Source organism: Triturus cristatus, chromosome 9 (genome assembly GCF_964204655.1).
Source record: "Triturus cristatus chromosome 9, aTriCri1.1, whole genome shotgun sequence".
Classification (NCBI taxonomy): domain Eukaryota; kingdom Metazoa; phylum Chordata; class Amphibia; order Caudata; family Salamandridae; genus Triturus; species Triturus cristatus.
The window spans coordinates 1,107,744,955-1,107,759,147 of record NC_140592.1 but is presented as its reverse complement, the minus strand read 5'-3'; the positions used below and the strand labels follow the sequence as shown (position 1 = coordinate 1,107,759,147).

Below are 14,193 nucleotides of genomic sequence, written 5' to 3'. Positions count from 1 at the left end.
ACGAAAGCTACACTAGCATTTCCTTTCGTCCTGCACATCCTAGAGAAATGCCCCAATCTCCCACACTTGAGACACTCTTTATTGTTCGCAAAACAGAACTTTGCGTCTGACTTATGGTTATTGCTACCACATCTAGAACAACAACCTCTGTCGTTCGAATATTTCCCAACATTACTTTTCTTTAAGGGATTCTTACCCTTGTAACCCAACGCAGCTACATTCTCTTCATGACCTGACTCACACTCAATGTTTGATTTGTCGGCAACTACAGAAATCAAACCCTGTTGTGAATTGCAACCTTCTAGCTCTTTTATACATTTTTCTGACTCTTCTACCACTTTGGCTAAATCTATAGCTACTTTCAATGACGGATTCTTAGCCGCCCACAGTCTCTCCTTTATCTTCTTATTGTTGCACTGCACTATGAGTTGATCACGTATCAACTCGTCATTCATTACCCCAAAGTTGCACTTAACCGACAGTTCCCTGAGGCGTGCTACAAAGTCATCTATTGACTCCTCCGTGCGCTGTTTGTGAGTGTAGAATTTGTATCTATTCATTACAAGGTTCTCCTCTTTACCAAACCTCACTTCCAGTCTCGTAACAGCTTCTTTATACTCGTTAGGAATAGGCTGACCACTAGCTTGTAAAGCTTGAGGAAGGTATTGAAATTCTCGTTGACCCTCTTTGCCCAGGGCAGTCAGGAGTAATGCTTTCTTCCGTTTAGCAGGAAATTCTTGACCATCTAATGCGTCCAAATAGTTCTCGAACATACGTATCCAATCTTCCCATGAGATTGATGGGGCCCCTGGTTCGCTAAGAAATTGAGGTGGAAGAGTCACATTGACTTGTTGGTTAATTTGCTGTGCCATGCTGGCCTCCGTTTGCACTGAAGTTAAAATGTGACAATATTCTGAAAGTGACTCTTTAGCGAAAACAGGTTGTGTATGGGGTTAAAAATACATACTATTTGCTTATGGCTCTTAATAGTTTCCTCCGCTTGTGAGAAAAGACACTTGTTCCTTTAAAACCCTTAATCCCCACTTGCGGTGGATTGTGCTTCAGAGCTGTTCTAAAATTGCACAAACCAGAACTAAGACGGCCGCTCAATAGCGCGAGATTGTTAGCGTAAGCTCGCGGAAACGAGTTGTTGTTGACAGTCAGTCCTGCTGCTAGGCAACGCTCGCGCTCTACTGCCTCATACGCGCATTGGATTTGTTGCCTAGTAACGCACTGTGTGGTTACGCACTCACGCTGTTACGTTCACGCCTGGCTGCGCTTCTCTTCGTAGCCGCTCACAAGATTCGAAAAGCTCACAGTTCAAGGCGTGACGTCACTTTCTCTCCCAAAAGTCGCTGAAGTGCCTTTTTTTCCGTAGTAAAAGATTTGGATTCAGGGAATCGCTACTTCATGCCGCACGTCGTGACTTCTCCTTGGTTGTTGTCGCTCGTTGTCCGTCTGCTCAGCAACTTCCAATTCGTGTGCTCCTACGTCCGGTCTGCTTCTCCAATCGTCGCCAAAATGATGTAAGTAAACACAGGAAGGAATGCAGGAGTCTTCTCTATATAAAGCAGGATCTTTATTTGCAGAGCACAAACAAAGCGTACACCACAACCGCTGACCGGACACCAACTGCCCCCAGCTGGAATCCCCACAACGGTAACATGCTAGTACTAAGAACGCTACAAGCGTTCTAGGATCTGAACTGGGATAGGACACAAAGGAAGGCTTGACCCACACACAAGAAACAGGGTAAGTACTAACAAGGCTAATATGTAAATAAGTATTTACAACACATACCCCAAAATCTTTAAGAACTGAAGTAAGACTATTTGGCTATTGTACAATAAAATCTCCACTATAGCCAGAGCCATTGGAATTATGCGGTTGGAAAGGGTCAAATTATGCGGCAGCGTTGAGTAAATTATGGGGCAAGAAAAGCCAAATTATACAGCATAATGCACCACATTTTGTAATAGTATTACTTCATAATTTTGGCATTTTTAAACTTGGTAACACTGTCTGGACATTGGTTGCACCTCATTAATACCAGTTTAATACCCAAATATAGCAATAAGCAACAGAAAGGTGTCCAACTTTGCTTTACAAAGGGCCTTTCACTGCACGACAACATATGTTGCAGCATTTTTAGTAACTTTTCAACCGTTCGAGGTAGAAACTATTTTTTTTTATTAAAATCTGCAGTTTATGCGGCAGATGAAGGATTATGTGGCAAATCTATAACTGCGAAAATCGGCGCAGCCGCACAATTGCATGCTGCCAGTCGCCCTGACCATAGCCCTCGTCTATGGCAATCAAGTAGAAAGAATGTCTTCTGCTGAGGAAATGCGAAAAGAACAGTGGTCCCAAGACATAGATAATACAATCAATGTACACATTCATCAAATGATCAATTTGTTCAATTGCATATAAAAAACATTAAAAACACTGACGCCGCAGTGGGCGAATTGTGAGAAACATGCTCGGTGTGCCCATGCAAGTGATACACACGTATGATCCGGCATCAAGAGTGTGTATCAAGTAAGACCAACACAGCCCATTTTATTCTTATCTACAATCAAATTAGGCTCGTAGAACTAGTCGATGAAATTTTGATCCTTTGGACAGATAGAAGGATCATCATCAGGACTCTAAGAATACATGAACCCGAGAAAAATAATGGACGGGCACTATTCTAACATTACTGAAGGCACTAATGGGCTCAATTCAGCTACACCTGTGCAAAGATTGTATGACTCCCAAAGTCGTCAAAAACTGCGAGTATAGTTCAGATGGGGTCCAGGGGATCTGGTAATGGGAGCGGGGCAGAGCGGGCAGCATCTAGAATGTAAAAGGGCCTCCAGAGGAGTACTGCGAGATCTGTCTGGACAGCAGACAATTCTGCTTGAAAGGAGAGCAGAGTGAAGTTGGCTGGGTGTGCTTCAAAAACATGGCTGCTTCGACTGGGTCTGCTGAGGAAAAGCATACACAAATCTCATGCCAATCCTCCAATGACCCACACTTCTTTATCTCTAGCTTTTCCTCAAATGCATTAGCATTCACTGGAGTGATTCTATAATAAAGTACAATTCCCAAGAACTGCAAATGCATACTGTACTTTGATGAGTGCAAGTGAAGTGTTAGCAACAAAGCCTACTTAGTTTTGTCCCCTCATCTCTGCATTGTAGCTCTTCGGAATGTGGATCTAGGAAGAGTTTTTTCACATGGTATACATTGTTTAGCATTCCGCAATATCACAACTGTCATCCAAGCAGTAGCAAGACAATATTGTCAATATATCTAGATTAGATAGACATTGTTAACGATCTGTGCTACTTGAAAGCACTCCATCTACAAACAATAGAGTAGTTGGCCGCAACCTTATTATGAGCCACATCTTCACTAACAGTATTATATCTTTATATTCGGGCATTAAGTGTAGTATGCTAATTACTTATCACTCTTCATATTTGTTTTACACTTTATCTGTTCCTTTAATTGTGTTCATTTTTTGTATTGAATTGTAATCTGTAAGGATTCTATGTTCTGTATCCCGGGACCGTTGGCTGGGCTTTTGGTTGCTGTCAAGTCCCCTGCCGTGGGCTCTTTCTATCTACTTACTGGAAAATAAACCTTCATGCTGAAAAGTTATCCCTGGATTCTGGGTTGTATCTAAATTTGGTTCCTGTTCCGCACGCTACATTTTGGTACCAGGAGTGGGGTTTTCGTCAGCTAACAACCTGTCTTAACGGATCTCTTGGAGCCCACCGGCTTTGTTTATTTGCGTTTCAACCCATCGGAACAATACGGATCTTTGAGGTGGGTCGGACGTCTTGCGCTAACATTTGGGACACGTTCTCAAATTTTATTTTCCTTAAACTTATGCGCTTTAACTTTCCAATTTCACCAAATGTTACCTCTGCTTCAACGTTAATTGCTCTCGCTCTTTGTCTTGAGCCCCGTAAGCCTGCATTCTGCGCCTGCATCATAGAGACCTTCCGATTCGCATCCCGTGTCAACGGCGCATTACGTCAGCAACGTGGAGTGTTCAGACTCATTTCAATGTGGCTATACGGAAGACAGCAAGGCATTATGGGAGCGTGATGACGTCACGCGTCGGTGGCCATCTTGTGCAAGTTTTGAAGCGCTTGCCTGCCAGTTATTGATCTTTCGTGTGATACTCGTCTTCGGTGATTCACACACCTGTTGTGCTTCAAATCAAACTTTTCAATGAATGTCGTGTGACATCCCTTGGTGATTCACACGCCTGGTTCGGCCTCATTTAACTCGAGTCCACTGGTTGTCAAGTTGTTTTTATTTCATTCATAATTCATTCACAGCCTCTATCACCATGGCAACTGCCCAAGGAGTTATCCAGCCTACTCCTTTCCTACAAAAACCAGGCAAACCGGAACTGAAGTGGACAGAATGGCTTAAAGATTTTGAAAACTACATAACTCCTATTGGTGCTGATGCCTACACACCTACCAGGAAGTTAGCATTGTTACTCAACCACTTGGGTGCTGCTGGACGGAGAGTTTTTGAAAATCTTCCGCATTATCCTGCGCCTGTGTCCGAAGACACTATTTGGAATGTTTTCATTGAAGCCAAACTACGTATGGGGAAACAATATCCAGATTCCACAAGCGTCCTTCTCGAAAGATTTAATTTTGCAATGTGTAAACAGTCATCAGATGAATCAGTAGAAGATTACATAGCAAATTTAAGAGTTCTAGCTGAAAAATTTGATTTTGGTGCAAATGTTGACACATATATAAGGGACCAATTTGTGTTTTATTGTTTCTCTGAGAAGATACAAGAACGACTACTCACTTCTTGCAATCCTACTTTGGCTGAAACAATCGATATCGCAAAAAGTATTGAGAGGTCGATTGTTACTTCCAAAGTTTTATCTAGTGTTCAACCCATGCAGTTTTTCACACAGGATAGTTCCCAACAAATCATGCCTCAAACTACGAATTTTGTCTCTGAAGAAAACACTGTTTGTGCCATAAATCCGAAACAAAATTCCGACAGAAGGTATGTAAGAAACCAAAATCCTAGAACACAACTAATTTGTTTCCGTTGTGGATCAAGAAATCACATTGGAAACAACCCTTCCTGCCCAGCTTTAGGGAAAAAATGTATAAAATGTCAGAAATTTGGGCCTTTTCAAAGCGTTTGCAACAAAAGATCAAACTCCACGTCATATAACACCAACAGCAACCCTGGTAGAATCAGAATTTCTAATGTTACTGTTAACTCTCCCCAACTCCAAGAATGCACCTCTCAATTTTCTAATATTGTGGTTACCATTGATATACCAGAGTATTCTGATAAACCCATCAAAGAGCCATTTGTTGATATTTCTATTGATAGCAAAATTATATTAGCTATGGCAGATTCAGGCGCACCAGTCACCATCCTGGCTGATATTACATTTTATAAATTATGGCCTAACAATTTTTCCCTAGTCCCTCCTGACATTAACCCTGTTCCGGCACGCTACATTAAGAATGAAATAGAGTTCCCCTGGCCTTTTTTCCAGTGACCATTTCTAGATGTACATATTATATATATTTTTTATTCCATGTATAATTTAGATACCTGCAAGTTGTTCTCGTCGACACCATAGCTGCACTTTTCCCACGGGCCACAGCTTTCAGATGCTTTTGTCAGCTGGATTACAGCATTGTGCTTGGCGATGCAAACAGTGACTTCTTTAGGTTTCAGTTTATTTCCAGGATTGAAACGAAAAAACAAAGAGTATTTCCTCCGAGTGTTATCTGAAGTAAAGCGGGTGTTGTAATGGCTAGTCCCTGCATAACTTTTAAATGTCTCCTTATCGATTTGAGGAACATGGATTATCACAGTAACTGAAATATCGTCTTGGGTGCACCGGATTTGTGGACACAGGGACTCCGCCTCCTCTGACACGGGCACTTGCTCTTTATGATGGACTGTAAAACATGGCTCTCTAGGTTGTTCTTGTATTTGAGCGTCTCTAGGGCCATTGTTATTGGTCAGCACAATGTTTTCTGTTTCTGCCAATTTCAGAACATTGCGTTTTTCTGTTGTTTTCCCAAACCCATCGGGAATTTGGGTGACAGATGAGTTCCCTGACTCCAGGCTAGACAAGCTCTCTGTCTCAGTGACACCAGGACCCTCAGACTGTGCTGGACCCTCAAACTCGGCGATACAAGGACCCTCAGACTCGGCGATACAAGGGCCCTCAGACTCGGCGATACAAGGGCCCTTAGACTCGGCGATACAAGGGCCCTTAGACTCGGCGATACAAGGGCCCTTAGACTCGGCGATACAAGGGCCCTTAGACTCGGCGATACAAGGGCCCTTAGACTCAGCAATGCAAGGGACCTCAGATTGTGGGACAATCAGGGTCTCAGAGCTAAGGCTGCCATTGTCTTTGTCTCCTAAACATCTTGTTGCCTGTTCCATTTCCCCATCTACGGTCTCTGCCGTGAATGGTTGTCCGGTTTGAGAGCTCTCCGGTGTACTAACCATGGGCTCTTGAAAAATAGTTCCATCACAAACTTCCTTCGTATTAAGCTCTTCGACAAGTTGCTTACTCTCGGATTTACTGGCGCCATCTACTTCGGTATTCAAAGGACTCGTGTTCACAAAGGCCTGGCATTTCTGTACCACGACTGGCAGCGTAACCAGCAACTGCCTCTTTGCCTTGTTGAACTTGGCGCTACCGAGGGTTTCATCAACAGGGTATGGGAGGGGGACCCGCAGACTGTATGCAGGTGTCTGGGACTTCAGGGTCAGCAGCCGTTCATGTATATCCAAGTTGGCATCACTAGCTGATTTCAGAAGAGGCAGGTCTATGGTGACCAGCAGCTCCTTGGGCACAGAGCTGGGCACAGCGTCCCTGGAAAGGCGGTAGTCCTGCAGATCGACGTAGGACCTATGGGTGATGGTGAAATGGGGTTCAGTGGGAGCAACCACCGAGGTCTGCGGCTTAGGATCCTTTCTCTTCGACGAATGCCGGTCCGCCACAGGTCTTTCCTCGCTGCCTGCGCCGTTCGCCTTTACATAAGGATATGGGAAACGGAGAGGGTCTTCGGGGTCCTGGCTTGGAGGCTGGGGGACTCCCGGTAGAGGTGTTCGCAGCACGGTTGCCTGTGGGACCCCTTTGTACTTTGCCTTCAAAGTTTTGACGTTACGTTTGTCCAGTGTGACCTCAAACCGCTTCTCGACGCCTTCTAGCGCCGTGGAGTCCACCATTTCCTTGAACTTGGGGTTGCTGCCGGCTAAGCGCAGCGTGTCTGGGTGGAAGACCACATCGTAAATCATATGCTTCTCCGAACTGCCCTTGGTTAGGTCCTCCCGTCCAGGTGAGAGGCTGTAGGGCAGAGACCACTGTTGCCCACCCTGGGCCGGCTTGCACTCGGGCTGGCCCATGAGCGGGTTGCTGCAGATGTTAACGTAGCAGCGCTGCCGACCGCCCAGGCTGGTGCGCAGGACATGTCCTGGCTGCGGGTGAACAAATTTGGCGTCCATGCCCCTGTCCTGTTCCATCATCCGGATCTCCTGCTCGTAGAGCCGCCGGTTCTCCGGGTCCGAGATCTCTTCGGCATACTCGCGGAAGAGCTCCTTAAAGCGCTCGTCCTTGAAGGCCCGGCTCAGGCGCTCCACTTCCTCCGAACTCAGATCCAGGTCCTCCAGTTTATCTCCGCTGCTGTTAGTAGCCATTTCTGTCTCTTTGAAAGCTGCGCTTTGGTGGGTAGTCGGGACGCCGAATCCGTTGCTATCCGGGTGCACAGATATGACGACAGAACTCTTCTACAAATCACCGACCTCAGAGAATGTGCATGGGCATAAAAGGCGGACTACTAGCCTAGCCGAGGGCACATTTCAGACGTCGTAGGTGCGCGCGCTCCAAGAGGAGAAAGTTAGGCGAACACGTTTCTACATTGGTTTGAATTTATTTTAATTAATTTACCTTTTAATTTGGAAAGCAGCAATGTGCCTGTCGGTTTCTATTACATTTCTAAAAACAAACACACCTGACATATGTTACTACTTTGATTAACAATGATTTTGGATTCTGTAGCGTCCTCCCCAGCTTGGGTATACGCCACACACGGAAGTTAGTATTACAACTCTTTATTCTTATGCCCTGTAGCTGCAAATTCAACATTCTAAACCAGCCTTCAGTGCATTCCCTGTAATACTTACGTCACAGCTCTACTAAGTCCATCAGAAGCCAAAAGGGATTTCATTTTTATTTGCAGATTTATATAGTGTGAACTCGACCTGAAGGTATTGGAGCGCTTTACATGAGCACCAGTTAGGTTAGACAAGGACACAATAATTTCTTGGTAGCCATGGGGAGATTAAGTGATTAGCCCAGAATCACAGGAAGCTGAGTCGAGGCCGAACCTGGTTTCCCAGCTCCAAAGTCGGCAGCTCTGGCCGTAAGGCCACAGCCTCTCCATGCTAACCTGCAAGCCACTACATACATCTTCTATAGCTGCCAAGGTTTCAGATTGCTGTATGTGACATTTTCATAATTTCGGTGGAATCATGAGTGACAATTAACGACTACGAGTGACACTTTCCCGAGAGGGAAACATAAATATCAGAAATTAAACTCGTTTGAGCAACGAGAAACTCTAAGACAATCTGCATAGCACCAGAAATGGAAGAGCAATAACCGACATGACACACAGACTGCAATAGATAAACTCACCAGACTGAGAGCGAGAGAAAACGAGCATTTGCAATGCAATAAGCCTCACATTTACGAGAGTTTGAGCTATTGGCATTGTAAATGACAATAGCTTAAATTCTCGTAAATGCGAGACCTATTGCATTGTAAATAGTTGTTGTTTACAAGCGCCCATGGTGCGCTTTCATGTTAATAGAGGCCGCACCCCTTTCTTTCTATGCGCCGCATCTAAAGAAAGTGTTGTTGCCGCTATTAAAGTTAACCATTACAAAAATGGGGTGACCCAATAGTGATCAAGGACCTGAGTAAGGTATGATACAAGAAACAGTGGTCCTAGACCTTCATTTATGAATCAACAAAGGATTTTGTGAGCATTCATTGGAACAAATTAATCGCTCATGGAACTTAATACATTATTTACAACAGGAAAGTGCAACAAACCATAATCTGGTTCACCATGCATTTTTATTTTCATGTCAAATGGTGAAAATCATATGTGCGTTAACAATTTTAACAGAGAAGGTTGCTCCAGAGGGAACGTGCATAGGAGAAAGGGTGCTCAAGTGGAAGGTAGTGAGAAAGAATATTCAAGAATTGGCAAAGGAAATTTACTACATCAAAACAATTGGACTGGTTTTGAATCACCGTCCTTGAGGGCCTGGCCAAGCTATTCAGTACATAATCACAAGTGTATTGCAGTTTCAATTTAGATAGAAATCAATCCTAGAATGGCACGTGGGGGTTAAAGTTCGAGGTCCAGGCTAGATTAAAGGGGGCATCAACGTTTCGACCCGTCTTATGGCCATGAGGGTGATTTGATCCTCGGCCTTGCGGATCTTCATCAGGACAGGGTGGGGCAACCTATGGGGGGTATTGGGCCTTGTCACATACCGTAAACTGTGATAGACTGGTAAGGAGCTAACGTCCACAATTACAATGGCGAATGCGGCCAACTTCACGGATCACTGCGCATAGGAGCAGTAGCTTGAAGGCTTGAGGTAATATCCAGTGGTCTCAAGGTAGTGGGTCCGTATAAAAGTCAGTGTTGTCCAATATTGTTAATAAGTTAGGTCCACATAGTCAACCGAGCGTACAATAGGAATCAATTTCCCAACTTAATTAAGCGCTCTGGGCCCGGACTGCACAGAGCGCTTAATTAAGTTGGGAAAGTCTATCACAGTTTACGGTATGTGACAAGGCCCCATACCTCCCTAGGTTGCCCAATCCTGTCCTGATGAAGATCCGCAAGGCCGAGGATCAAATCACCCTCATGGCCATAAGACAGGTCAAAACATCGACGCCCCCTTTAATCTAGCCTGGACCTCGAACTTTAACCCCCACGTGCCATTCTAGGATTGATTTCTATTTAAATTGAAACTGCAATACACTTGTGATTATGTACTGAATAGCTTGGCCAGGCCCTCAAGGAGTGTGATTCAAAACCAGTCCAATTGTTTTGATGTAGTAAATTTCCTTTGCCAATTCTTGAATATTCTTTCTCACTACCTTCCACTTGAGCACCCTTTCTCCTATGCATGTTCCCTCTGGAGCAACCTTCTCTGTTAAAATTGATAACGCACATATGATTTTCACCATTTGACATGAAAATAAAAATGCATGGTGAACCAGATTATGGTTTGTTGCACTTTCCTGTTGTAAATAATGTATTAAGTTCCATGAGCGATTAATTTGTTCCAATAAATGCTCACAAAATCATTTGTTGATTCATAAATGAAGCTATTAAAGTGAAGGCATGGTATGGGGCGCTTTCACAAAAAAAAGCATTTCTTTGTCAAGTTGACAAACAAATGCTTTTAAAAGTGCCCTATGCCACAGTTTCACTTTATTAGCAGCTGATGACCTTTCTTTAGATGCCCGTCGTCTAAAGAAAAGGGCGCGGCCTGTATTAACGTGAAAGCACGGCATGGGGCGCTTGTAAACAACAACAAAAACAAGCATTGGCATAGCCAATAGGTCTCGCTTTTTTGACCTAATAAGTGTTTAGACATGCACCACATTATCATGGGTGCTGTGCTGGCAGTGATTGAAGAGCTATACAAATGCTACAGACTTCGTGTAAAAAAAGAGTGAATAGTTTTCCGTCCAGCTATTGTCCCTATTGTTCTTTTCATTTTGATAAATGGCAGGACTAACATATTCTGTTCAATGTAGGCAAGCCCGAGGTACACCTCACGCTAGAAATGGCAAATTTGGTGCGTAAAGATCATGAATGCGCATTACACCTAGGTAATTGCTGTAACTGGGGTTTGAGCAGGCAGAGGATCTTACTGGAAATAAGAAGAGGACTAACAGAATGTGAATTATGCCACTAAATTATATTCACGTAACTGCCTTATTTGATGTACAGTACATGCTTCTTGAAGTATGTGTCACTGTGGAACCTGCACACCCAGGACTGACCTTTATTGCAGAAAATGCAGATTTATGAATACATGTCACTGTGGAACCTGCACATCCAACTCTGACATTCAACACAGAAAATGAGATTTTGTGACTGCGTGTCACTGTAAAACCTGCACATCAAACACTGACATTCATCACAGTAAATTAAGCTTTGTGGATTGCTCCAGCGGGAAAGGGCACATTTACATATACTCCCTGCGTCACAGACCCGTCATCAAACTAACTCATTCACGCACGCATTCATTGGTGGGGCCCATAACACCAACACTCATACGTCTCACTTTGAATCTGCACACAGGAGGAAAAAAGCGCTGGACATGTGTGGGGGGGTACCTTATTACCTATAGAAAGAAATATTTACAGTATTTACATATTATACATCTGCACTTATAGAATCCTAACTTTAACATCAAGGCACTCCACCACCTGGTCGATGGACCAATTAGTTGGACTGGTTGATGGTGATTTAGAACCAGCTAAACACATTTAAAGCTTCGGAACCTTAATCAATACTTTATTTAAAGAATCACAAACTCATTGTCTGTTAACAAATGTTTAGTTTATCTAATAAATTTGCTTTTGTTGGCATATCAATATTCCAGACAACACAGATTTCAAAGTTAATTATTCCGCACAATTTAGCATGACATATATTTACCTAAATCTGGATACTGGTAACAAATTCTCAACTCTTTAGCCCTGCATAAATCAAATCCCTTCAGGTGAAATCGTCCAATCGAATGCAGGCTAATACCAGATAAGTCCGAAAAAGTTATTTTTGCTCGGCACAACACAGTCCCACAGATCTCCAAAGGACCAGGCAATTGTGCAAGCAAATCGATCTTTAGTCACCAACGCAAACTCGGGACACCCTTCTGGAACACACACACTTTCCCTTCTACTAACCCCCATTTTATAATAAATTCATGGGTACCATGCAGCATTTGCTTGACTTGGGAATGTCTTTGATTGGCTAAACCATCACAATTTGCAATGTCTGGCTTTATTCACAGAGTTCTTTGTTTCTCATGCGACCGAAAATGTCATTCCATGGTTTGGACAGTTCTCATGCGAAAGGGTCCGAAGTATCACATTATAGGCTGCTAAGGACAGGTGTCCTTTGTCTTCTCTGTCAGTCACACTAGTTGAGTTTTGGCAGTCCTCCACGTTCCGATCCTTGACGAGGAACACTGTGACCCGGTCAGAGGACGCCTGGAGATCTTCAGAGCCATCCGAGTCTGCGCAGTAGACATCGCGCTCACACAACGGTGGCCACTTCCGAACTCCATTTTGGATATTGCGGCCTAGGAGGCCCGAATGCCAACTTAAGCAAAACAAATATAAAAAGTAATTAATATATGGAAATGAAGATTCTACTGTTTAAACCTACACTAATCCCATTATCTATTAGTGTTTTCCTAGCTTATAGCAACATTTAAAGCAATAATACTCACCATTCCGCTATACCAGGAACGCAAACTATTACAGATCAACATAAATCATGCAATCTCTATCACAACACCTTCTATTGTTAATATGCATACCACAGTTAGTCATCAAGGTTATTTTGCCATGCAGTTTAGCATTTAGTCCTGCGTGTAATTCGTGTTTATTAAGGTGTAATGTTGGTTAGTTATACCACTGCAACAATTAATCCAGGTTAATATGTAAATTGATTATGCAATTAGCATTTTTCATGCAAACTAGAGAAGGTATACAACATTTTCATTTTACTTGCTCCACCAATCCCCCCTTTGGTAATTTTTAAAATCACCACAAATCCCACTAAATGTTTGTTAAAATTTTACGGAAATGAATTCAGTTCTCTTACGTTTGGTTATGTCACATCATTTTTTTCCCCATCTCATCCGCCTTTGTTTTCTTATACATACTTTCTTTCCATTCTTCCAGTTCTATATCTCCTATTTCTCTTTCCTTTCTTTCTGTCTCTCTTCTCTTGGTAACTTCTCTTTTTATTTTATTCTGTAATTTTCTTCTTTTTAAACACACACACCCTAACCTGAATATTAATACTAATATTACCACACAAATTAGAATCCTACCTACAAATGTACTGCCTAATTTAATTAAGAAGTTTTTAATAGTAGAAAACCATTTACTAATCTTTTCCCAGACATTTCCAACCTCCAATGGAACAATTTCCTCATGCAAGTTTGTTATATTCTTAATATAGCCCTTTAAATCTTGACTTTCGTCAGGAATATAAGTACAACAATGTTGCACTTTCAACATTCCACAGTCTCCTCCCTCTTTTGCCAAAATAATGTCAAGAGCAAGTCGATTTTGCATCACCATAGCTCTCATGGCTACCATTTCGGTATTTACCAGTAAGAACCCTCCAGCAGTGCTTGTCGATAAGCGATCCACTACTGTAGACAATTTTCTATTTTTATGTGCATTCAGAGATATTCCAATGGCTGGTATCAGTGCTCCAAAAATATCCCCTACAATTTCTGACCAACTTTCCCTCCTTCTACTTGTTAGTTGTCTACCTATCTCATGCGCCCCATCCTTTCCCCTTTCCACATGATATATCTTTGGGAAGACCAGGCCTAGGTAACGTGCCATACCAATGGTCCGGCAACCGATAATAAGCTTTGTTCCCACAGATAAAATATAACCCAGGGAATACCGGATTGTTTCCTCCTTTAAATCCCCATCCTCCCATTATTCTATATGTATCATGGCATTCGCTTGCACCTCCAAAATAGTTATCATACACAGTTTTATTTCTTCTGATGCACAATTTCCCTCTCTGAGGCGAGTCTAAAGCCACAGCCGGACTGGTTTCTCCATTTAAATGTTTTTCTTTTTCTATGTCCCAAACTGTCTTCTCTCCTTTTACCTCAGGTATCTTTCTTTGCATCTTAATTCTCCTCTCTTCCACCATGTCCAAAAGTCTTTTCTTCCTTCTTCAGACTACAAGTAAGATTATTCTCAAACACTGCCTCTAAAGTCAATTCTCTAGTTTCTAAGAAATATTCACCTAAAACTTTACCAGGTTTTATCTTATTCAATTCTGGAACTACAGGCACTTGTGAAAAAATGTTATC

The 14,193-nt window shown here is 42.8% G+C and overlaps 1 protein-coding gene across 2 annotated transcripts in view; it reads right to left on the bottom strand.

Moving 5' to 3' along the window:
• Positions 1 to 7,802, bottom strand: part of DNAAF2 (dynein axonemal assembly factor 2) — a 265,590-nt gene extending 257,788 nt beyond the window's left edge. Inside the window, exon 1 of one of the 2 annotated variants that reach the window (XM_085627014.1) lies at positions 5,608 to 7,802. In XM_085627014.1, coding sequence (XP_085483140.1) covers positions 5,608 to 7,716 — 2,109 coding nt within the window. In that variant the 5' untranslated portion in view covers positions 7,717 to 7,802. The remainder of the gene's footprint in view (positions 1 to 5,607) is intronic. The other variant, XM_085627015.1, reaches the window with a different exon arrangement.
• Positions 7,803 to 14,193: the final 6,391 nt, after the last annotated feature.